Raw genomic sequence first — 25,220 nt, forward strand, 5'->3', positions numbered from 1 at the left:
TTCTAAGGTTAAGTGTATTCATTTCAGTATGTATTCATCAGTAAGAAAGAGGCAACAGCACATATATGTGTTAGCAGCATATGTAAACCTGTCTTGATAGGGATTACAGAAGCATGGTCAACACAAGCGGAGTTAGGAATTTTATATTTGACACATTTTGACTACATCTTCCTTTGAAATATAAATGACAATGGGACTACATGCTACTCATAAAAGTCTTGTGACTCAGGAAATGGGGTGGAGCTATGCTGGGTTCTCTGATTGGTCTGCTTCTGCTCTCCTCTCTTCTAGAATCCTCCAATCAGGCACTGCCATTTTCACAGCTTAAAAGAGAAGACTGCAGCAGCAAACTATTGGAGTATCTAGCACATCTCCACAGTTTTCTGCTGAGTCAGGAGTTCTACAAATAGCATATAGTCTCAATGTGTCACTTATTCTTTTGAGAAAGACTACAATCAAAATTCATATCAAGAATACAATTCCCAACTCCAGTTAATGATTCCTTTGTCACCATAATCCCAATCTGTCCAATGAATCATCTCATATATCACAAAGTTATATCAAAAGTTTTCTGACAGTTTAAGGAGGTGCAGACTTTCGGTCAGAAATGTAACCCCTCTTATGAAACAGTTTTCAATGGCCTGTTTAATAATGGACAACCAGAACAAAAGATATCCCAGAACATAACCACACTACCAAACAAGGATTCCAGGTATGACTATCATTTCTTACTCATCTACTTGTTTTTTTAATTTAAAACTTTTTATTTACCGATTTCAAACTTGATCCTTTTTTCTTTAATGCAGATGCTATCTATAAGCATCATATCTTCTTACTCTATCTTCTCTGTATCCTATAAACTTACACCAAGAAAGTACTTGTATACCACCACATCCTTTCATTCAGAATCTCCTAATCTGAAGTCCACTTCAAGAATATTTCCTTATCTCACATTTCATATGACAAAGCTTCAATGATTGTTGAACTTACCCAATTTCTTCGCAAGTGTCTGCCTCTGTTTTTGTGCATCATCACGATGCTTATCCTGCGGATAGAGACATTGTATCAGACAATTACTGAAAAGGTGTTCAATATGCAAACTCGTGTAATATTGGTTACAATATTAGTCTAGAACTGGAAAGTTCCTGTCAGTGGTAAAGGCTTTATTGCTTTGACACTCAAACTTTGGTCTCATCACCTGACACAATATTTTTGCAATTTACATTACGAGTGAAAGGTTATAAACATTCTCACACAAGGAATGAGATGAGGTGGTCAAAATGTTGTTCATCTACATACAAGTAAAGAAATGAGCACAGTGCACTAGCACTGCTCTCATGGCAACACCTCATCAAAGGAACTTGCAGGTACATACACCAAATGAAGACAGGTGAAAGAATCTCTCCAAAATCAAACAACTGAAACTGATATATATTCCCATAAATTCACATAAGGGTGGTATGAGTATAATCTTCCACAAAATACTTTGACTGTGATGGAGGTTAGGTAATATACATTTACAGAGAAATGAGGGAAAGGGAGTCTCTTCTCAGAAACCAAATAATATTCTATCATCTTCCTAAATTACCATTTGAAGACTGTCATGTCATATGCATACTGCTTCAGACTTCACACACACACATGGAAGGACAGTGAGAAAGGTTTTAAGTGCTTGGGGCTTGAACATGCACTCTAAGGGGTTCTAATCATCCACTAATGTACAAAATGAAGACTGTTTAGCACCACTTGAGAATCTACCCCCTCTGCCAAAAACAGGCTTCCAGAAAATCACCCATATGCACCAGAAAATTACACTGGACACCTGTACACATTTCAACCTTCTCTTCCATTTCAAACAATCCCTTCCCCTGCTCCATCTCTTCCTCTCCTCTAATCAACCTAAAAAAAGAATGTGTGCATGTGTGCGAGTGTTTGAGAGAAAGAGGTTTTGAGGGTTTGGGGTCTGATCAGACATAAGGGTGTGGAGCAATGTGGGAAACAGGAGGCAGTGTGCTGTCAATGGACAGCACCAAGGAATATGTAGCATCTGAGGCAAAGCTAGGAAGAGTATGTGAGGCTTAATTGTGAATAGAAGGCTCAGGTTTTATATTCATACATGAAGGTAAGAGTAGATTAGAGTGAAGGAGGCCATTCTTCATCTGAACCTGGGACTAACTTCCAGACACACAAAACGGCAAATAAGTGAGAAAAGTTAAGATAATCAGCATAGCAATGTCATGTAAATAATGAAGTAACAAAATGCAAGGATAAAACTTCATTGTGAAGGAGAGAGGTGGGGTCAGTTGTGTACGAGTTAACAGGTTGTGGTAGTGATCCATCAATCTTCCAGAAGGGGTACCACCTAAATCTAATCTCCAATTAGCTTTAACTGTGTTATAAACCACTTCATTAGAAAGTTTAAGTAAGCCATTACTGACCCAGGGACAGAAAAGAGTGTAAGGAGCACAATTTTCATCATATATCTGTCATGAGGGTTCTCATGGAGACTCAACTAGTCTACAGTCCAACTCCAGTGGTTGAGTATCTGGTTTTCATTAGCATACAAGACCATTTTTTTTTCATGTATTCAACTGTCTTCAAAAGGTGAGCACTTCTTTCTCCTAGCTAGGGAGTAGAAACACTATGATTTGGTAAGATCAATCAATAAAAATGCATTTCTCTCAGCCAGTCAAACTACTACAGTATGTAATCCCCAACATTTCTGTCTACAGTACCAATGACCCTGGACTTTGATTACCAAGTTTCAAGTAATTAAAGAATTATCCATGCTCTATTTTTTCTATCATCAGCACAATTTGGAACTATTTTTTCATGAATCAGTTTAATCAACTAAATTCATCAAGAACATGGTAAGATGAGAATGACCTCCACCTCATCCATACATGCCTGGAACTCAATCAGTAAAGTCATGACTAGGTAGCTGAAGGATGTCTTTTTCCAAGGGTAGTGAAATGAATATCATCATTCATAAAAAGTTAAAAAAAAATTATTTAACGTTTACACTTTCTTGAACTTCTTCAATGCCCTGCTTCTCCAAAATGAATATCAAAGTACACTTTCTTGAACTTCTTCAATGCCCTACTTCTCCAAAATAAATATTAAACAAGAAAAAAGTAAACATACCATAATGGAGAAGTGGCCATCTTTTCACTCCTTGTCTTACTGATTAAATAAGCAACTAATCACAAAAGCAATACATAGCCTCTTTATATAAGTAAATTAGATTTATACGTGATAATTTTTAATGCAAATAAAGGAATACATAGCATTCAAAATATGGGGAGAGTAACAACAAAAGAAAAACTAAAAGGATAATTACCGAATGAGTGCCCTGCGATGGAGAAGATGGGCGTCGCCGCAGAGATGATGGTAACAGAGGCTCCACTCCAAAGGCTGCTGGGCCACTAGATGATCCGCCACCATCTTCATATGATGCAGGGCTTCGCTTGACAAGAGCCTGCCATCAGAAATAAGAACATTTTAACGCCTAGTTAATGTTTATTGTAAGATATATAGCTAAACCATATCTTCAAGAAAGAGGCTCCACTGACAGCTTCAAGCAGAGCTTCCACTGTCACCTATCAAATCATGCAAACATAAGTCTAATGATCATAACCTGTCAATCCCAAACAGTTCATTAAGCTGTCATACTCTGTGATACTGATATCAAAATCATTTACAAATACATGCACATAAAAAAAGAAATGAAACAATCGTGACAAATTCATGGTTATCATAAACATTTATACATGCCTGACTATTATTTACATACTTTCTGGTATTACAGAACATTTCTTTTAACCTATCTATTTTTTCTAATCATTCTTCCATCACCACATTGCATTAATAACAAACACATTATCCACAATCAAATCCACCTTCAATATACAAGAAACTAGATCTCAATCAAGATGTGTACATGTGAGAACATAAAAGTTAGTGGCATGAAGTGTCAGGAGAGTTTGGCCAAATAATGCATGGGAAAAGTGAGTGCACATTGCAAGCCATACAATGCATCCATAGACCCATAAACTTATGTGAAGGTTCTTAAAAAGGAAATACATTCACTGTTAAATTGGGTTACAACATGTGGTCATTACTATCTTACTTGGCATGAACCATCTTCTTTAGCTCCACAGTCACAGAAGAAGGCTCCATACTTTGCATATGTTACATCATGGCCACGATGGCAAACACGTGCACATACAGTGCACACGCCAACACCATCAACCATACGGCATGTATGACAATGATACCAGTGTTGGTGCATGAACTCCTTTTGAGTCAATGTGAAGGTACAGAGCTTGTTGCACATACTGTCTTCATCCTGGAACACATTATTTTTAAGCATCAAAGCGTTGAAAACACTTTTCTACATATCAACTAAATTTCCATTCATTCTGGGTAAATGAATTAAACACATAAATATTCTTGGGAATTAATTGCATGGCTTAATTTTACCAAGATAAAATGAGATATAGCACAGTATTCTAAGTGTCTTACAAACTAACTTAACACACTGATACTTAACATATCATGATCATTAATACCTTACCATTTTACTGTTGTTAATATGACTGGAAATCAAAAAAGTAAATGTAAAAGAAAATTATCTATCTACCTACCTATCATCATGACCATTTGTACATAGACAGTTTAAGTCAAGAACATAGAGGCAAGTACTAGTACCAACTCCATGGGGCTGAATTATAGTAGCTTCAATCCAGTAGCAGGGAAATGGACTCCTTTGGAGTGAGGAGTCCTTTAATGCACATGTCTCTGTCATCTACTGATGGTGATACATCCTCCACTGATACTTAACATATCATGATCATTAATACCTTACCATTTTACTGTTGTTAATATGACTGGAAATCAAAAAAGTAAATGTAAAAGAAAATTATCTATCTACCTACCTATCATCATGACCATTTGTACATAGACAGTTTAAGTCAAGAACATAGAGGCAAGTACTAGTACCAACTCCATGGGGCTGAATTATAGTAGCTTCAATCCAGTAGCAGGGAAATGGACTCCTTTGGAGTGAGGAGTCCTTTAATGCACATGTCTCTGTCATCTACTGATGGTGATACATCCTCATTGAAGTATACTCTGTATCTGCATCATATACTCATGCATGAATTATGGTAATGCTCCTTACTATCTATAGAGTAATATTAATGAAATATCAATGACAATGAAAACAGGTTGCATTATTTACTGTGCAGAAATCAAAAGGTTTCTAAGGTAAACAATGAAGTGGCCCTTAAAGTGCCACTTGAACAGTCTTCAACTTTGCTGCCAAGCTGGCAACATAAATTTGACCCTGATGCCACATTGCCTGAAGGTAAACTTCCAAACTTGCAACCATGTAACTTCCTCTCCATCCCGCCTACAGCCCTAATCTACAATATCAATCAAATCATTTTTCAGGTATCCAACTCTTTTACTGTTAAATCCATGAGAGACAAACACTGCTTACCATTTGCACAAAATACAAAAGGGCTTCAAATGATTTTGTTTCTCATTTTCAAATAAAATGAAAAATACATGTAAAAGAAAATGATACATACTCCAAGTGAGTTGATATACCTTCCATAGCACTAAAGTTACATACCTTACATAGCAATGGTACAGCACTGAAGTCAATCACTCAACAGAGGTGCTGGTTGGGTGGATATGAAGGGTTTACCCCCATAAGAATAATTCACCAAATAAAACCTCACTATTTGTCATTACTATTTATATATTTCTCAGTCACCAGCTTCTGCTGGTGACTGAGTTTGGTAAAGTGTGTGAAAGAAGAAAGTTAAGAGTAAATGTGAATAAGAGCAAGGTTATTAGGTACAGTAGGGTTGAGGGTCAATTCAATTGGGAGGTGAGTTTGAATGGAGAAAAACTGGAGGAAGTGAAGTGTTTTAGATATCTGGGGGTGGATATGGCAGCGGATGGAACCATGGAAGCGGAAGTGGATCATAGGGTAGGGGAGGGGGCGAAAATTCTGGGAGCCTTGAAGAATGTGTGGAAGTCGAGAACATTATCTCGGAAAGCAAAAATGGGTATGTTTGAAGGAATAGTGGTTCCAACAATGTTGTATGGTTGCGAGGCGTGGGCTATGGATAGAGTTGTGCGCAGGAGGATGGATGTGCTGGAAATGAGACGTTTGAGGACAATGTGTGGTGTGAGGTGGTTTGATCGAGTAAGTAACGTAAGGGTAAGAGAGATGTGTGGAAATAAAAAGAGCGTGGTTGAGAGAGCAGAAGAGGGTGTTTTGAAATGGTTTGGGCACATGGAGAGAATGAGTGAGGAAAGATTGACCAAGAGGATATATGTGTCAGAGGTGGAGGGAACGAGGAGAAGAGGGAGACCAAATTGGAGGTGGAAAGATGGAGTGAAAAAGATTTTGTGTGATCGGGGCCTGAACATGCAGGAGGGTGAAAGGAGGGCAAGGAATAGAGTGAATTGGAGCGATGTGGTATACCGGGGTTGACGTGCTGTCAGTGGATTGAATCAAGGCATGTGAAGCGTCTGGGGTAAACCATGGAAAGCTGTGTAGGTTTGTATATTTTGCGTGTGTGGACGTATGTATATACATGTGTATGGGGGTGGGTTGGGCCATTTCTTTCGTCTGTTTCCTTGCGCTACCTCGCAAACGCGGGAGACAGCGACAAAGCAAAAAAAAAAAAAAAAAATATTTCTATACTTTCCCTTCATGCTTAGTCATCATTTCTTGCCATATAATGCTAATTCACTAAACAATACTTAATACTGTCTATAGTTACTAATCATATACTGTTCTACATTCATATACTTAAACATTTACATATTTTACTTATGTGCTTACAATTCAAAACTGTTTCCAAGGTGTGGTAATCCATAAAATGGGAACACAATGGCCAAGGCAACACTTAACAGCAATAAAATTGTAAAAATTTTGGCAGAGCATTTAAAGAAAAGCTAGCGAACATTAGTGCTCATACAACAATTCCTAAAGCTTGCTACGTAACACCCTGGAACTTGTGGGTTAACAAATTATACAATCATCTTCTTTACATTAAACATATCAAATCAACTACCTACCTCTACTCTTTTCTACATTAATCCAAACCAAGTACTTTCTCTCAGTAAATCAATAAAGGGCATATCAAAAATATCATCACTGCAGTCCTCTAAATTCCAACTCTGCTAGATTTTACATGCGATTCCACAAGCTTTTGCAATATCCTAAAATAGTTAAGACACCAATAGTCTGATTACATTACCCACTTTCAATCCTTAACTCTCAACTGATTTTCTTTTTTAAATGTTTAGAACTATTCCAAACATCCTTTTATTTTCATTACATTGTATGTGACAGTTTCCTACTTTTTAACAACAAAAACGAATATTTAGATCCAAGTTCAGAAAAAAACAGACAATTGAATTTCCTGCATTACAACATAATGAGTGTTAACTTGAGTTTTGGGCTGCTAAAAACAATCAGTACTATGATTAGAAGTTAAAACCTTTTTTTCCCTTCATGTTCATCAATAAACAATACTTGTATCTCTACAAATATGATACATCTGAATAGCATCTTTCCACTCTTTACTTACCGAGTCTTCTCCAGCACTATCATCGTCATCTTGGGTTAGATCATCAACCCAGTCTGAATCAGTATCAACAGTCAAATCCACCTCATACGGTGGGGATGTCATTCCACTACGATATGGAACAGCCCAACGTTCACTATTCACCTATGAGTATTGAAGACAAAAGAAAAAAAATTACAATAATCATTTATAAATGGTCACTGTCTTGCAGAGAAGTATATCAAACTTCAGCATGACAACCAAAATTGTTAACAAAGCTTTAGCTCCCACATCATACCTTAAACCCAAAAATCAAATAATGAGAACACAGAGTAAATGTTGGAATTTCCTGGGGTTAAATCTATGATTCCAAAATACGTCATCCCACATCTACCTCCAACTGTCTGTAAGTGGCCTCGATGAAAGTTCACATAATCATGCCACATTTCAATTGATTTGATACTGTTAACTTCTAAAGATGCTCTGTGAAATCTAGTTCCTCTAAATGAAGGACACCCAAATCTAACCAATTTGTTCTACTTCTTATCACTTTCTCTTTTGGTCCTTTGTATGGCACTACTTATGTACTCTTCCTCATTACAAGATTTATTTGCTTTACCTTCACAAAATTCCATCACATTCACTCATTCTTATCATAAATTGTACACAAGACTAAATACATGCAAAGTTGTCAAGGTAACTTGTCTAAATTGATTCGCTATTAGCTTAGGTTCTCCTTTGTTTATCGGAATTACATATGCCATTTGGTGAATGTCTGCAATTCTGCTTATCTCCAAAATGTGTCCCAATAAAAACATCATCAGTTTTGTTATTCTAGGTTTCATATCTTTGATATTTCAGTATGAGTGCATTTTCATCAAACTGACTAATCAGGTTATCTTTCAATTTCTTACATTTTGAGCTATCAGTTCACATTGTTCAATCAACATTCTACAAGTTATCTTGGGGTTATTTTCATATTCATCTCCTATATTAAAAGGGACCAATCTCTGTTCTCTTGTTTTTTACTGTGCACATACATGTACTAAGCAACTTTGGATTTCCATTTTCTGTATAACATTTTCTTAATTTAATTTTTTATCTACCTATGAGTAACTGACAAGCAAAGATGGCAAGGCAAGCAGGTAACACTCACTACATATCTTGCTTGATGAATAAGACTATCTCTCCAGTGTAGCACAGCAATCTATTCTGGATTCATGTGGGGACTGATTTCAATCACGCTTGATTTATTTTTACATTTTTATATAGTTCACTCTGTGCTTCTTATTTCTTTTCCTACTGTATTAAATAACCATTCAAGCTTCCTTCAGCACGATTCATATAATTTCACCGGGTATATTTTTGGTATGTTCCATGGTATTCTTGATATTAGTCAGTGACTTAATGGGTATCTAACAGAAAATGACCCTTCACCTTAAACAATCATAACAATCCTAAAACAAACAGCAAAAATTTACCTTTAAAGCAGCCACAATGTCACTAACATAAGAGAGTAGATGGCACATAGCTTCTAACAGTCCCTTGTCACTCTCTCCAGCCAGATGTTGCTTGCTGTGAGAAAAAATATTTAAATTCATATGCAATGTTTTGATAACTCCTTCAAGTACCATAGTATGGAAAAACTGGTCAACTTCCAAGTGATTCAGTATCTAATTCAACTCTGTCTAAATGGATCAGGGTATATGAAGGGGAAGAAAGAGGTAGGTGAAAAGTGGTATTGTGTGGAGATGAAATACAGTTGCAAGTGAAAGAAAAGAAAGATGCATGAGCTGTACTTAAAGGGATGGAGTGCAAATGACTGGGAATTGCACAACAGAAAGCAGCAGAATGTCATCAGAAGAGGAAGATGCAGGGACTGAAAAGGAGGGCAAATGAAAGTTTGAGTAAAAGACTGTCTGTAAACTTCATGGATAATAAGATTTTTGATTGGAGGTTAATAGAAAGATTGACAAAAGAACTAATTGGAACACCAGAGAAAAGAGGAAGTGGTAACAGGTAGTGGCGAGGTGAGGAGGATATGGAGTAAGAATATTAAAGAACAGTTCAATGTGTTTGATGACAGAGTGACAGATGTAGGATGTTTGGGTGAGGGAGGTGTGTGAAGCAATAAAGTCACAAAAATGGTTTGGTGAAGAGAAAAGAGGTAGTAAAAGCCTTGCACAAGATAAAATGTGGCAAGGCAGCTAGAGTGAATGGTATTGCATATGAATTTCTCAAGATGGGGGTGATTGGCTTCTTGATTAATTAATTAGGATAACTTTCAGTGTATGTATGGATCAGGGTGAGATGCCTATGGATCAGCAAATGGATGTATTGTACCTTTGTATAAAGACAAGGATGATAAAGACGCGTGTTCAAACTATGGGGTTATAAGTTTGTTGAAAGTACCTGGTAAGTTGTATGAGAGAGTGGAGATTGAGAGAGCGATGGCAGGTACACAGCTTCAGATTGGGGAAGGACAATGAGGTTCCAAGAGTGGTAGAGGATGTGAGGCACAGGTATTTGCTTAGAAGAATTTTTTCTTATTATCATTATACTTTGTCGCTGTCTCCCATGTTAGCAAGGTAGCACAAGGAAACAGACGAAAGAATGGCCCAACCCACCCACATACACATGTAATACATACACGTCCACACACACACATATACATACCAATACATTTCAACATACACATATATATACATACACAGACATATATACACATGTACATAATTCATACTTGCTGCCTTTATTCATTCCAGTTGCCACCCCACCACACATGAAATGACAACCCCCTCCCCCCGCAGGCACGCGAGATAGGAGTAGGAAAAGACAACAAAGGCCACATTCGTTCACACTCAGTATCTAGCTGTCATGTATAATCCACCGAAACCACAGCTCCCTTTCAAAAATCCACGCCCCACGAAACTTTCCATGGTTTACCCCAGACGCTTCACATGCCCTGGTTCAATCCACTGAAGAATGTGTAAGATAAATGCTTCGAGCAACAGAAGGATCTGCACTTGGCACTTAAGGATCTGGAGAAAGCGTGTAACATGACTGATAAAAATGTCATGTGAATGGTCTTATATATGATGTGAGAGGAAAGCTATTGGAAGCAGCGAGATTTTTCTATGACGAGTGTAATGTGTTCACATACATATATGATCACAAGAAAGAGAAAATACAAACTATTTCAATGAAGACATATCATCTAGGAAACATAAGAAATATCTAAAATCTCTCAAACATAATCTGAGTTTGAAATAATGCTTAAGGTTAGAACCAAATAATTTTCCACATAGAAAGAACAAGAATCACAAGAATTTACAAGTCACTCACCATTGTGTAATCCATTGAGTAGAAGCCCTGAACAGTGTTACATGCCCTGTCCCAGATCCAGCACCAGCTAGGGAGGACATGACAGAGAGCAAATGTGTCATACTTGCTAAACCTTCACAGCCACCACTAACCAGAGATGATCCCAAAGGAACTAAAGACCGCAGAAGACCATGGGCTACTTCCTGTCAAGACATGTAAAATTAAGCAAAAGCATGTAAATATTGGAATATCAAAATGATAAATATTTGTAGTGAATGTTAAACTAACCAAAATTTGAGAGACCAGACATGCTAAATAAGACTTGGTTATATACTTTCATTTTCTATACCTAACTGCTTCTTCTGCTTTATGAAGGAAATGCTAAACATATTCAAGCATTCGCCTCATTGTTCACGTCCACTCTCAAGCTGTCTTCATGAGCACTTGTTCAGTTCAAGGACAGAATGACACCCACCACCTACAAGTAAAATTCATTCTATCCTCAATCAAAAAATCCACCTCATTCTTAAATATTGCTGTATCACATGGTCATCAAGACAAGGAGAGCTTAACTAGTTAGAAAGATTTCAAGAATACTACAAAAGCAAGATGAGGGAATGAATAACTAAATTATCATGGAGATGGTGAATGAGGAAGGTTGACAAAGAAATGTGTCAGAAGCAGAGAGAATAAGGAGAATGGGAAACCAAATAGCACATGGAAGGATGGAGTGAAAAAGATTTTGAGCAATAAAGGCTTGAATATGCACGGGATAAAGTGAACTGGAATGCTGTAGCATACTGGGCTCAACATGCTGTCAATACATTGGACCAGAGCATGTAAAGCATCCAGGATAAACCATGGAAAGGGAAGTCAGTCAGCTGTTGTTCGCCAATGATACAGCTCTAGTGGCTGATTTGAGTGAGAAACTGCAGAAGTTGGTGACTGAGTTTGGAAAAGTGTGTGAAAGGAGAAAGTTGAGAGTAGATAAGAACAAGAGCAAGGTTATTAGGTTCAATAGGGTGGAGGGACAAGTTAATTGGTAGGTAGGTTTAAATGGAGGAAAACTGGAGGAAGTGAAGTGTTTTAGATATCTGAGAGTGAATTTAGCAGTGGATGGAACCATGGAAAAGGAAGTGAATCACAGGGTGGGGGAGGGGGCGAAGATTCTGGGAGCACTGAAGAATGCGTGGAAGGCGATGTTTCTCGGAGAGCAAAAATGGCTATGTTTGAAGGAATAGTGGTTTCAACAATGTCATAGGTTGCAAGGCATGGGCTATAGATAGGGTTGTGCAGAGGAGGGTGGATGTGCTGGAAATGAAATGTTTGAGGAACTATGTGGTGTGAGGTGGTTTGATCGAGTAAGTAACGAAAGAGAGGGTAAGAGAGACGAGTGATAATAAAAAAAGAGAGTGGTTGAGAGAGCAGAAGAGGGTATGTTGCAATGGTTTGGTAAAATGGAGAGAATGAGTGAGGAAAGATTGACCAAGAAGATATATGTGTCAGACGCAGAGGGAACAAGAAGTGGGATACCAAACTGGAGGTGGAAGGATGGAGTGAAAAAGATTTTGAGTGATCAGGGCCTGAAGATACAGGAGGGTGAAAGGCGTGCAAGGAATAGAGCGAATTGGTATGATGTCGTATACATGGGTCGACGTGCTGTCAACGGATTGAACTAGGGCATGTGAAACGTCTGGGGTAAACCATGGAAAGTTCTGTGAGGTCTGGTTGCGGAAAGGAAGCTGTGCTTTAGGTACATTACACATGACAGCTAGAGACTTAGTGTGAACGAATGTGGCCTTTTTTGTCTTTTCCTAGCACTACCTCGCGCGCCTGTGTGTGTGTGTGTGTGTGCTATTTCATGTGTGGCGGGGTGGCGATGGGACTGGATGAAAGCAGCAAGTATGAATATGTACATGTGTATATATGTATATGTCTGTGCATGCACATGTATGTATACGTTGAAATGTATAGGCATGTATATGTACGTGTGTGGGCATTTATGTATATACATGTGTATGTGGGTGGGTTGGGCCATTCTTCATCTGTTTACTGGTGGTACCTTGCTGATGCAGGGAAACAGCGATTATGTAATATATAAAAAAATAAAATATATTATATATATATATATATATATATATATATATATTTTTTTTGCTTTGTCGCTGTCTCCCGCGTTTGCGAAGTAGCGCAAGGAAACAGACGAAATAAATGGCCCAACCCACCCCCATACACATGTATATTCATACGTCCACACACGCAAATATACATACCTACACAGCTTTCCATGGTTTACCCCAGACACTTCACATGCCCTAATTCAACCCACTGACAGCACGTCAACCCCGGTATACCACATCGATCCAATTCACTCTATTCCTTGCCCTCCTTTCATCCTCCTGCATGTTCAGACCCCGATCACACAAAATCTTTTTCACTTCATCTTTCCACCTCCAATTTGGTCTCCCACTTCTCGTTCCCTCCACCTCCGACACATATATCCTCTAGGTCAATCTTTCCTCACTCATTCTCTCCATGTGCCCAAACCATTTCAAAACACCCTCTTCTGCTCTCTCAACCATGCTCTTTTTATTTCCACACATCTCTCTTACCCTTACGTTACTTACTCGATCAAACCACCTCACACCACACATTGTCCTCAAACATCTCATTTCCAGCACATCCATCCTCCTGTGCACAACTCTATCCATAGCCCATGCCTTGCAACCATACAACATTGTTGGAACCACTATTCCTTCAAACATACCCATTTTTGCTTTCCGAGATAATGTTCTCGACTTCCACACATTCTTCAAGGCTCCCAGAATTTTTGCCCCCCTCCCCCACCCTATGATTCACTTCCCCTTCCATATATATATATATATATATATATATATATATATATATATATATATATATATATTTTTTTTTTTTTTTTTTATACTTTGTCGCTGTCTCCCGCGTTTGCGAGGTAGCGCAAGGAAACAGACGAAAGAAATGGCCCAACCCCCCCCCATACACATGTACATACACACGTCCACACACGCAAATATACATACCCACACAGCCCTCCACGGCCCACCCCGGACGCTCCACATGCCCTGATTCAATCCACTGACAGCACGTCAACCCCTGTATACCACATCGCTCCAATTCACTCTATTCCTTGCCCTCCTTTCACCCTCCTGCATGTTCAGGCCCCGATCACACAAAATCCTTTTCACTCCATCTTTCCACCTCCAATTTGGTCTCCCTCTTCTCCTCGTTCCCTCCACCTCCGACACATATATCCTCTTGGTCAATCTTTCCTCACTCATTCTCTCCATGTGCCCAAACCATTTCAAAACACCCTCTTCTGCTCTCTCAACCACGCTCTTTTTATTTCCACACATCTCTCTTACCCTTACGTTACTTACTCGATAAAAACCACCTCACACCACACATTGTCCTCAAACATCTCATTTCCAGCACATCCATCCTCCTGCACACAACTCTATCCATAGCCCACGCCTCGCAACCATACAACATTGTTGGAACCACTATTCCTTCAAACATACCCATTTTTGCTTTCCGAGATAATGTTCTCGACTTCCACACATATATATATATATATATCTTTTTTTTTTTTTTTTTTTTTTTTTTTTTTGCTTTGTCGCTGTCTCCCTGTGGATGTGTACGTGAAGGAAGAGAGGAAAGTGATTGGTTCTCAGTGAATGATGGTTTGTGGCAAGGGTGCGTGATGTCTCCATGGTTGCTCAATTTGTTTATGGATGGGGTTGTTAGGGAGGTGAATGCAAGAGTTTTGGAAAGAAGGGCAAGTATGCAGTCTGTTGTGGATGAGAGAGCTTGGGAAGCGAGTCAATTGTTGTTCGCTGATGATATAGCGCTGGTGGTTGATTCGGGTGAGAAACTGCAGGAGCTGTGACAGTTTGGTAAAGTGCGTGAAAGAAGAAAGCTGATAGTAAATGTGAATAAGAGCAAGAAGGTTATTAGGTACAGTAGGGTTGAGGGACAAGTCAATTGGGAGGTAAGTTTGAATGGAGAAAAACCGGGGGAAGTGAAGTGTTTCAGATATCTGGGAGAGGATTTGGCAGCGGATGGAACCATGGAAGTGGAAGTAAATCATAGGGTGGGGGAAGGGGCAAAAGTTCTGGGAGCGTTCAAAAGTGTGTGGAAGTTGAGAAAGTTATCATGGAAAGCAAAAATGGGTATGTTTGAAGGAATAGTGGTTCCAACAATGTTATATGGTTGCGAGGCGTGGGCTATAGAGTTGTGCAGAGGAGGGTGGATGTGCTGGAAATGAGATGTTTGAGGACAATATGTGGTGCGAGGTGATTTGATCAATTAAGTAATGAAAGGGTAAGAGAGATGTGTGGTAATACAAGTGTGTGGTTGAAAGAGCAGAAGAGGGTGTTTTGAAATGGTTTGGTCACATGGAAAGAATGTGAGGAAAGATTGACAAAGAGGATGTGTGTCAAAGGTGGAGGGAACGAGAAGTGGGAGATCAAATTGGAGGTGGAAAAATGGAGTGAAAGATGGGTGAAAGGCGTGCAAGGAATAGAGTGAATTGGAACGATGTGGTATACCGAGGTCGATGTGCTGTCAATAGATTGAACCAGGGAATGGGAAGCATCTGGTGTAAACCAAGTTTTGTGAGTCATGGGCAGTGGTTTAGTGAAGAGAGAAGAGTTGAAAGCCTTGTATAAGATGAAATGTGGCAATGCAACTAGAGTGGATGATACAGCAAGTGAATTTCTAAAGAAATGGTGTGACTTTGCTATTTGTTAGGACTTTCTATATGTGTAAGCCAGTTGTTGTTTACCAATGAAATGGCTTTGGAAACTCCCATCAAGTTGTGGCCATAACAAGTTTCTACTTACCTATGCCCTTACATGCCTACATCTCATATACCATTCCATGCTAGAAACATTATATCAAAAAACATCCCAAAGGCAACTGCTACCACCTTGAATCTTGCATGTACAGGCTACAAATTAGGAATGCGGCAAAAATCAAAAAACCATTCTGCCAAGCTCAGTCATGCTTAATAAATGCTAGTAGTATGACTAATGTTGGGCAACCTTTGCTTGGGGAAAGAAAAATCTTTTTGGCAATCTGGACATATCCAAGTCAAAAACAGATGCCACTAAGCTCATGCATATTCCATGATGAGACAAATAGTTTCTATAAATCTAGTGAAAACATTTTCTTTCCAAGGAGGACTCTAGGAGGTGTAGGTATTGCATCCCTATTTTTCCCATACATGGTTAACCTTGCACAGATTCAACGCACACATCTTCCTATGACTGCACCACCCCCTGTACAGGGAAGGCTTGTACAACATGAATATAAACAACAGGTTTATCATATATTGTTTTGCAAGCCTGTAATACTAATATATTTCCAGGTACCTATCCTTTATCATCACAATATTCACAGGTCCTTAAGAACTAAGTGCAGAACAGCATAAGAGGAATAAGCACACTGTACCTCAGCATTTTGTGTATCCTGAGTTATGATGTAAGCTGTAAGTGTCCTCAAAAACTGCCAGCTGTTTGGTGTTGTTTCACTATCAGCCGTTGGTGTGGAAGTCAAAAGATGTGTTGAAAGCCATCCTTGTAATATCCCAGATTCAAGCCAAGATCCAACTGATATCCTACTGCAAACCGATGCTAAAGTGTGATCTGTAGGGTTCTTCTCAGCTATGGGATGGAAGAAATGAAGGGAATTAGCATTACTCAGACAATGAGGGAAAAAATGTAATGCAAACTAGCATAAATTAACAACCTTGTGAGAATGCTACAAGCATTACCTACATGAGGGAACCATTCATATATATTCACTTCTAAAATATCCATTAATGCTATGATACTCATTTCCAAGGCGGTAGCCTTTATTACATTATTCTCTATCCTGAGTTCATCTTGGATTTGATTTCAGTCATGTGTCAGGTTTTCTTTTAAATTTTTATGTAGTTGTTCCATGCATGTCTCTTATCTCTCCGGGTAGTATAATGAATGGTCATTCTAGCTTTTTCATCTTGCTTACATTTTTTTTCCAACATTTTTGTTTAGTTACATGGAATTCTTGACAATTTATAACTAACTTCCTTGCTTAAGAGTCTTTCGGGTTAAATGCATTTTCCTGTATACCTTCAATACACTGCCATGCACAGATTATCAAATATCTTTCTCTTCTTTTCTAGACTACACAGTCCAAACTCTTTCAAATATTAAAGGCACTTCATAAGATTCAGATCCTCAATTTTGCAAGAGAATATTCATTTTCCTTTGTCGCTGTCTCCTGCGTTAGTGAGGTAGCACAAGGAAACAAACGAAAGAATGGCCTAACCCACCCACATACACATGTATATACATACACGTCCACACAAGCAAATATACATACCTATACATCTCAACGTATACATATATATACACACATAGACATATACATAAATCACATAAATCTACAAGCTCTTCACCATTTCCATTTACAACACTGAACACCCCATGCATACCAATTATTCCCTCAACTGCCACATTACTCACCTTTGCATTCAAATCACCCATCACTATAACCCGGTGCTGAAAAAGGACTGATGATTGGGAATACCTGGTTTAAAAAGCGAGATATACATAAGTATACTTATGTAAGTAGGAGAGATGGCCAGAGAGCGTTATTGGATTACGTGTTAATTGACAGGCGTGCGAAAGAGAGACTTTTGGATGTTAATGTGCTGAGAGGTGCAACTGGAGGGATGTCTGATCATTATCTTGTGGAGGCTAAGGTGAAGATTAGTATAGGTTTTCAGAAAAGAGGAGTGAATGTTGGGGTGAAGAAGGTGGTGAGAGTAAGTGAGCTTGGGAAGGAGACCTGTGTGGAGAAGTACCAGGAGAGACTGTGTACAGAATGGAAAAAGGCGAGAACAATGGAAGTAAGGGGAGTGGGGGAGGAATGGGATGTATTTAGGGAATCAGTGATGGATTGCGCAAAAGATGCTTGTGGCATGAGAAGAGTGGGAGGTGGGCTGTTTAGAAAGGGTAGTGAGTGGTGGGATGAAGAAGTAAGAGTATTAGTGAAAGAGAAGAGAGAGGCATTTGGACGATTTTTGCAGGGAAAAAATGCAATTGAGTGGGAGAAGTATAAAAGAAAGAGACAGGAGGTCAAGAGAAAGGTGCAAGAGGTGAAAAAGAGGGCAAATGAGAGTTGGGGTGAGAGACTATCAGTAAATTTTAGGGAGAATAAAAAGATGTTCTGGAAGGAGGTAAATAGGGTGCGTAAGACAAGGGAGCAAATGGGAACTTCAGTGAAGGGCGTAAATGGGGAGGTGATAACAAGTAGCGGTGATGTGAGAAGGAGATGGAATGAGTATTTTGAAGGTTTGTTGAATGTGTCTGATGACAGAGTGGCAGATATAGGGTGTTTTGGTCGAGGTGGTGTGCAAAGTGAGAGGGTTAGGGAAAATGATTTGGTAAACAGAGAAGAGGTAGTAAAAGCTTTGCAGAAGATGAAAGCCGGCAAGGCAGCAGGTTTGGATGGTATTGCAGTGGAATTTATTAAAAAAGGGGGTGACTGTATTGTTGACTGGTTGGTAAGGTTATTTAATGTATGTATGACTCATGGTGAGGTGCCTGAGGATTGGCGGAATGCGTGCATAGTGCCATTGTACAAAGGCAAAGGGGATAAGAGTGAGTGCTCAAATTACAGAGGTATAAGTTTGTTGAGTATTCCTGGTAAATTATATGGGAGGGTATTGATTGAGAGGGTGAAGGCATGTACAGAGCATCAGATTGGGGAAGAGCAGTGCGGTTTCAGAAGTGGTAGAGGATGTGTGGATCAGGTGTTTGCTTTGAAGAATGTATGTGAGAAATACTTAGAAAAGCAAATGGATTTGTATGTAGCATTTATGGATCTGGAGAAGGCATATGATAGAGTTGATAGGGATGCTCTGTGGAAGGTATTAAGAATATATGGTGTGGGAGGCAAGTTGTTAGAAGCAGTGAAAAGTTTTTATCGAGGATGTAAGGCATGTGTACGTGTAGGAAGAGAGGAAAGTGATTGGTTCTCAGTGAATGTAGGTTTGCGGCAGGGGTGTGTGATGTCTCCATGGTTGTTTAATTTGTTTATGGATGGGGTTGTAAGGGAGGTAAATGCAAGAGTCCTGGAAAGAGGGGCAAGTATGAAGTCTGTTGGGGATGAGAGAGCTTGGGAAGTGAGTCAGTTGTTGTTCGCTGATGATACAGCGCTGGTGGCTGATTCATGTGAGAAACTGCAGAAGCTGGTGACTGAGTTTGGTAAAGTGTGTGGAAGAAGAAAGTTGAGAGTAAATGTGAATAAGAGCAAGGTTATTAGGTACAGTAGGGGTGAGGGTCAAGTCAATTGGGAGGTGAGTTTGAATGGAGAAAAACTGGAGGAAGTGAAGTGTTTTAGATATCTGGGAGTGGATCTGTCAGCGGATGGAACCATGGAAGCGGAAGTGGATCATAGGGTGGGGGAGGGGGCGAAAATTTTGGGAGCCTTGAAAAATGTGTGGAAGTCGAGAACATTATCTCGGAAAGCAAAAATGGGTATGTTTGAGGGAATAGTGGTTCCAACAATGTTGTATGGTTGCGAGGCGTGGGCTATGGATAGAGTTGTGCGCAGGAGGATGGATGTGCTGGAAATGAGATGTTTGAGGACAATGTGTGGTGTGAGGTGGTTTGATCGAGTAAGTAACGTAAGGGTAAGAGAGATGTGTGGAAATAAAAAGAGCGTGGTTGAGAGAGCAGAAGAGGGTGTTTTGAAATGGTTTGGGCACATGGAGAGAATGAGTGAGGAGAGATTAACCAAGAGGATATATGTGTCGGAGGTGGAGGGAACGAGGAGAAGAGGGAGACCAAATTGGAGGTGGAAAGATGGAGTGAAAAAGATTTTGTGTGATCGGGGCCTGAACATGCAGGAGGGTGAAAGGAGGGCAAGAAATAGAGTGAATTGGAGTCATGTGGTATACAGGGGTTGACGTGCTGTCAGTGGATTGAAGCAAGGCATGTGAAGCGTCTGGGGTAAACCATGGAAAGCTGTGTAGGTATGTATATTTGCGTGTGTGGACGTGTGTATGTACATGTGTATGGGGGGGGGGGCCATTTCTTTCGTCTGTTTCCTTGCGCTACCTCGCAAACGCGGGAGACAGCGACAAAGTATAAAAAAAAAAAAAAAAAAAAAAAAAAAATAGACATATACATATATACACATGTACATAATTCATACTGTCTGCTTTTATTCATTCCCATTGCCACCCCGCCACACATGACATAACAACCCCCTCACTCTGCACGTGCGCGAGGTAGCGCTAGGAAAAGACAACAAAGGCCACATTTGTTCACACTCAGTCTCTATCTGTCATGTAATAATGCACCAAAACCACAGCTCCCTTTCCACATCCAGGCCCCACAGAACTTTCCATGGTTTACCCCAGACGCTTCACATGCTCTGGTTCAATCCATTGACAGCACGTCAACCCTGGTATACCACATCGTTCCAATTCACTATTCCTTGCACGCCTTTCACCCTCCTGCATGTTCAGGCCCCGATCACTCAAAATCTTTTTCACTCCATCTTTCCACCTCCAATTTGGTCTCCCACTTCTCGTTCCCTCCACCTCTGACACATATATCCTCTTGGTCAATCTTTCCTCACTCATTCTCTCCATGTGACCAAACCATTTCAAAACACCCTTTTCAGCTCTCTCAACCACACTCTTTTTATTACCACACATCTCTCTTACCCTATTATTACTCACTCGATCAAACCACCTCATGCCACATATTGTCTTCAAATATCTCATTTCAAGCACATCCACCCTCCTCTACAGCCCACGCCTCGCAACCATACAACATTGTTGGAACCACTATTCCTTCAAACATACCCATTTTTGCTTTCCGAGATAATGTTCTCAACTTCCATACATTCTTCAACGCTCCCAGAACTTTCGCCCCCTCCCCCACCCTATGATTCACTTCAGCTTCAATGGTTCCATCCGCTGCCAAATCCACTCCCAGATATCTAAAACACTTCACTTCCTCCAGTTTTTTCCATTCAAACTTACCTTGCTTGAGAAGTGATTGTGAATTCTCTCCAATTTGTTTCTAGATATACATTTAATGGACCAAGTTTTTTCTTCATACCTTGAATTTTACAGCACTGCTCTATACCTTCCTTAACCTATCACATGCCACGAGTCCTATATGCCCACAACAAATGAAAAGGCCATTCTACTCATGAATTTCACCGAAACATGTGCCTCCCTGAAACTGTAAAATTACAAATGATGGTAATAATGACTAAAGTAATCCCTATCTCCCTACTCTTACAATCAATTATGGTATCAATATTAAAAAATGAGGACTCTTGGCACACTTACCAAGTTGGAACAAACGAATGAAGAATTTAATAATATGAGAAGGTAGTGCAGACGATTTTACATCTCCACTAATGGGTGGGCTAAGGAGGACTGAGGCAAAGTGGGACTCGGCAAGGAACTTGTCCAGAGCCAACTTCCCAGTTGGTACTTCCAGGAGTTCTTCCAAGAAGTTTGTGCAACCCTCTAAAATCTGCTCATCCACAACTCTGCAAGAACATAATTTTTCAGTGTACAATATTAAAGATGAATATTCAAAACTTGTTTTAATTTCTACCAATTTCTTTCTAACATCAATATCAACATACAAGTTAAAAAAAGCCAACTGCTTTAGTCATATCTATTTGTATCTATAAGCTTATTCAAACTCCAAAGAACAAAAGTACTAACACAGCTGTCCGTCATAAAACCGTGTGATCTTAGGTTTCCTCTGTACACCATGATAATATTCTTAAATATACAATTTCTCCTATATTCAATTGAGTCTCTCTGCAGTACAATATTCAGTCCTAATATGGCTCCTATTGTCATTTGGCAATCCTCTGAAGAATGTCAGCGATCATGAAATAATATATATTTTCCTGCCTGTTTCAATAATGTGTGGAATGGCATCCCCGCCTTTTGGCAAAATGGTAGGAGCAATAGACAGAAGTTGGTTGGAACATTTAGGGAGGCATAATAGGTAGAAACATTAGACAGTAGTAATAAGTAGGAACATTAGGTAGTGGTAGTTGGTAGGAATATTAGACAGGAGCCTCTGCAAACAATGCACAAGACTGGCCCTCTGCCAGAGGCCTGTTAAGGGTACAGCATTAAAGGCTAAGAAGCAGCACTGAAGTTCAAGAGTTATGGAGATTATTGCCATGGCCACCCCCTTGAGGGAGTTCCTGAGGGGAACAGGCATCAGAGATATAGATAGATAAGTGTATACTTTATGCCCAAGACCTATGTTGTAATCAATTTAGAAAACTCGGTTTCTTAGCTGAAACTCAACAGGCCGGCAATGAAATAGGACAAACAATTCCCTTGGGAAAACATTTTATACAGAGTCTAATCAAAATCAAGAAAAAGGACAGACCAGAAACATAAAACTGAACTTACCCATCGCAAGCTGCAGCTGACTGCAGGAGAGACTCTACATGAGTGAGTAAATGAGAATAAAGAGTAAGTTGAAATGGGTCTGGTGAAGTGGATGTCTCACCACCTTCTTGAGCAGGGAGAAGGCGGTCAAGTGCTGCAGAAACAGATTCTGAAACATGATCACAAGTAGCGTCCACAGCCAAGCTAACTAGAGTGCTTGTAAGCAGTCCTCCAGTTTTTTCATCATCACTGCACCAGCTGTAGCAGATCAAGAAAATGTACAAGCATTATTAACTCAAATACATGCCAAGACACAGTAACAGAGAAAGGATAGCATCAAACAATTTACTACCAATGGAAGAAAGTGATAATGACAATAATAATGGTGAACATTTCATTAAAATCTAACAACAAATATTGACATGTTGTCACAACAGAAAGTTAAGTATAAAACCAGTTTTTAGGTATGATAAAAAAAAATAAAGCAATGATACTGTGAAAAGAGAAGTTATATGATTATCAAGAAAATCTAAATGGGGATTAATGAGCATAGAACCCTTTCCTTTTACAACATTCTATTTATTCATAATTACATCCTGACCGATTTCTATGAAAGGAAAGAATACCTTGTGTTAACCAGGAAATTTATAATAGCTCTTGCAGCTCAAAGCTGCACTCCTTTCAGTAGCAGGGAAATGTACACCCGCTTGGAGAAAGATTTTCTTTGAAGATACTATACTTCCAATGATACAGCCTCACCAAAGGTGACTTTTCACTCATGAAGTAACCTCTTGCAGGCAGACCCAGTAAAATTCCCTTTCTTCTACTGCCCTATGTCACTGCTATCACTGCTGATTCAGTAACTTCCCTTTCTTCTACAACCTTATGTCACTGCTATCACTGCTGATCCAAAAATGTACTAAAGCACAATATTCTCCTCATACCTTAATACCACAGCTTCAGACCCAATCATTCAACTACCACACCACACATATGTCCCCACAAAACACATCCTGCATGGCATCATCTCACTACATAACCCCAAAACATGGCTAGTAAAAAACTGAAATCAAAAACAGATTCAGTACTGTCTATCTATCTACCTATATCTCTGATCCCTGTTCCCAACTGGAACTCCATTTAGGGAGGTGGCCAAGGCATTAGAGTATTCCTTATCTAGCACTAGTACTGTTCCATAATATAACTTAGCAGCACAAAAGATTCTTGGTACTTCACTCCATAAAAACGAAAAATTTCACAAGCCACATTAATATACTGAAGTTCTGCAGTGAAGCACTCCACGTGCAGTTATTTTTCAAACCATCTTTAATCTATTCCTACAAAAACCTCCTTACATTCCCAACAAACCTCAGTGTACATCATGTCATGTGCAGATAACTTCATAGTTAAAATAAGAGCACCCTAACACAACACTGGCAACAACATTAATTCAGCACTATAACACACAATTAAACACTTGCTCAAAACCATGTCTGCATACTCACAAATCCAACTCACCCTTTTAACCCAACAACAAATCCAACTTATCCTCTTAACCAGACAGATCTGAATCCAACCTTCAGTCGTCCATAACCCCTGTCCACTCAAAAATTTCAACATCAACACAAGAGAAAAGTACCTCATTTGGTATGAGGGTTATTTCTCAGGTATTGCCCAATTAAGGTTAAATAGCAAAAATTCAGAAGATGCAATCCTAAAATTTCATTCTGAAGTATCCTGGGCCATTAGCTCAATTCTTATTTGTCTTTGACCTGACATGAATGGGTTAGATTAAAGGAAGCATTCCCCACATCCACACCCTTTGTGCAGTGTTCTCCAGAATGAGCCTTTTTTACCAAAATACAATAATGACAGAACATGAATCTATCAACAGACATCATAAGCATTTTTTTTTTATCATTATACTTTGTTGCTGTCTCCCGCATTAGCGAGGTAGCACAAGGAAACAGATGAAAGAATGGCCCAACCCACCCACATACACATGTATATACATACACGTCCACACACGCACATATACATACCTATACATCTCAACGTAAACATATATATACACACACAGACATATACATATATACACATGTACACAATTCATACTGTCTGCCCTTATTCATTCCTGTTGCCACACCGCCACACATGAAATGACAATTCCCTCCCCCCACATGTGCGCGAGGTAGCACTAGGAAAAGACAAAGGCCACATTCGTTCACACCCAGTCTCTAGCTTCATGTATAATGCACCGAAAGCACATGACAATATGACAATATCTATACTTATGAAAAGCTATCAAGCAAAATGCATGTAAGTCAACTGTATGTGACATTTCCACCAGCTGGCATAAAATTCTATAAAAAACTGACTGAAAAAAATGGAAGACCTTAACAAGTTATTACTTAAACATCTGCAAAGCCTACTTACCTTGCCAGATCTGTAGCAAATGTTACAAGGGTGTGCATGACATGCTTCAAGGCTAGGTTGATTGTAAATGCTGGCTGGGCTGACAGAGATGACACATGGCCCATTACAACACCAGACACATAGGTTTCTCCGGGCAGCACATCACCACTCATACTACTTCGCTGTAGAAATACATAAATACATTAGTATAAAAAACAACTTAGACTAAGCATGACTGAAGGAGAATGGAGAGATGTATAAAAAGTGCATTTTGAAAATATCTAGTTCACAGAAATCTTGCTAAAGTGGGGAACTTGAATCATGGAAAGATTTAACTATGAGAGGATTAGACACACATTAGGTAGAAGTAGGAGGTAGTAAAACCAGCTGGGAGCATTAGCTAGTTAGCTAGA

At 39.3% G+C, this 25,220-nt stretch overlaps 1 protein-coding gene across 1 annotated transcript in view; it reads right to left on the reverse strand.

Annotated features, from left to right (window-relative positions):
- poe (E3 ubiquitin-protein ligase-like protein poe) overlaps nt 1-25,220 on the reverse strand; it is a 230,217-nt gene that overhangs the window by 155,769 nt on the left and 49,228 nt on the right. The window contains exons 22-31 of the mRNA XM_071676253.1: nt 24,829-24,989; nt 22,414-22,650; nt 21,316-21,521; nt 16,407-16,618; nt 10,938-11,119; nt 9,074-9,167; nt 7,617-7,757; nt 4,130-4,348; nt 3,341-3,478; nt 991-1,045 (exon numbers count right to left, since the gene is read on the reverse strand). Coding sequence (XP_071532354.1) covers nt 991-1,045; nt 3,341-3,478; nt 4,130-4,348; nt 7,617-7,757; nt 9,074-9,167; nt 10,938-11,119; nt 16,407-16,618; nt 21,316-21,521; nt 22,414-22,650; nt 24,829-24,989 — 1,645 coding nt within the window. The remainder of the gene's footprint in view (nt 1-990; nt 1,046-3,340; nt 3,479-4,129; nt 4,349-7,616; nt 7,758-9,073; nt 9,168-10,937; nt 11,120-16,406; nt 16,619-21,315; nt 21,522-22,413; nt 22,651-24,828; nt 24,990-25,220) is intronic.

The sequence above is a fragment of the Panulirus ornatus genome, chromosome 22 (assembly GCF_036320965.1).
Source record: "Panulirus ornatus isolate Po-2019 chromosome 22, ASM3632096v1, whole genome shotgun sequence".
In the NCBI taxonomy this organism is placed as follows: Eukaryota; Metazoa; Arthropoda; class Malacostraca; order Decapoda; family Palinuridae; genus Panulirus; species Panulirus ornatus.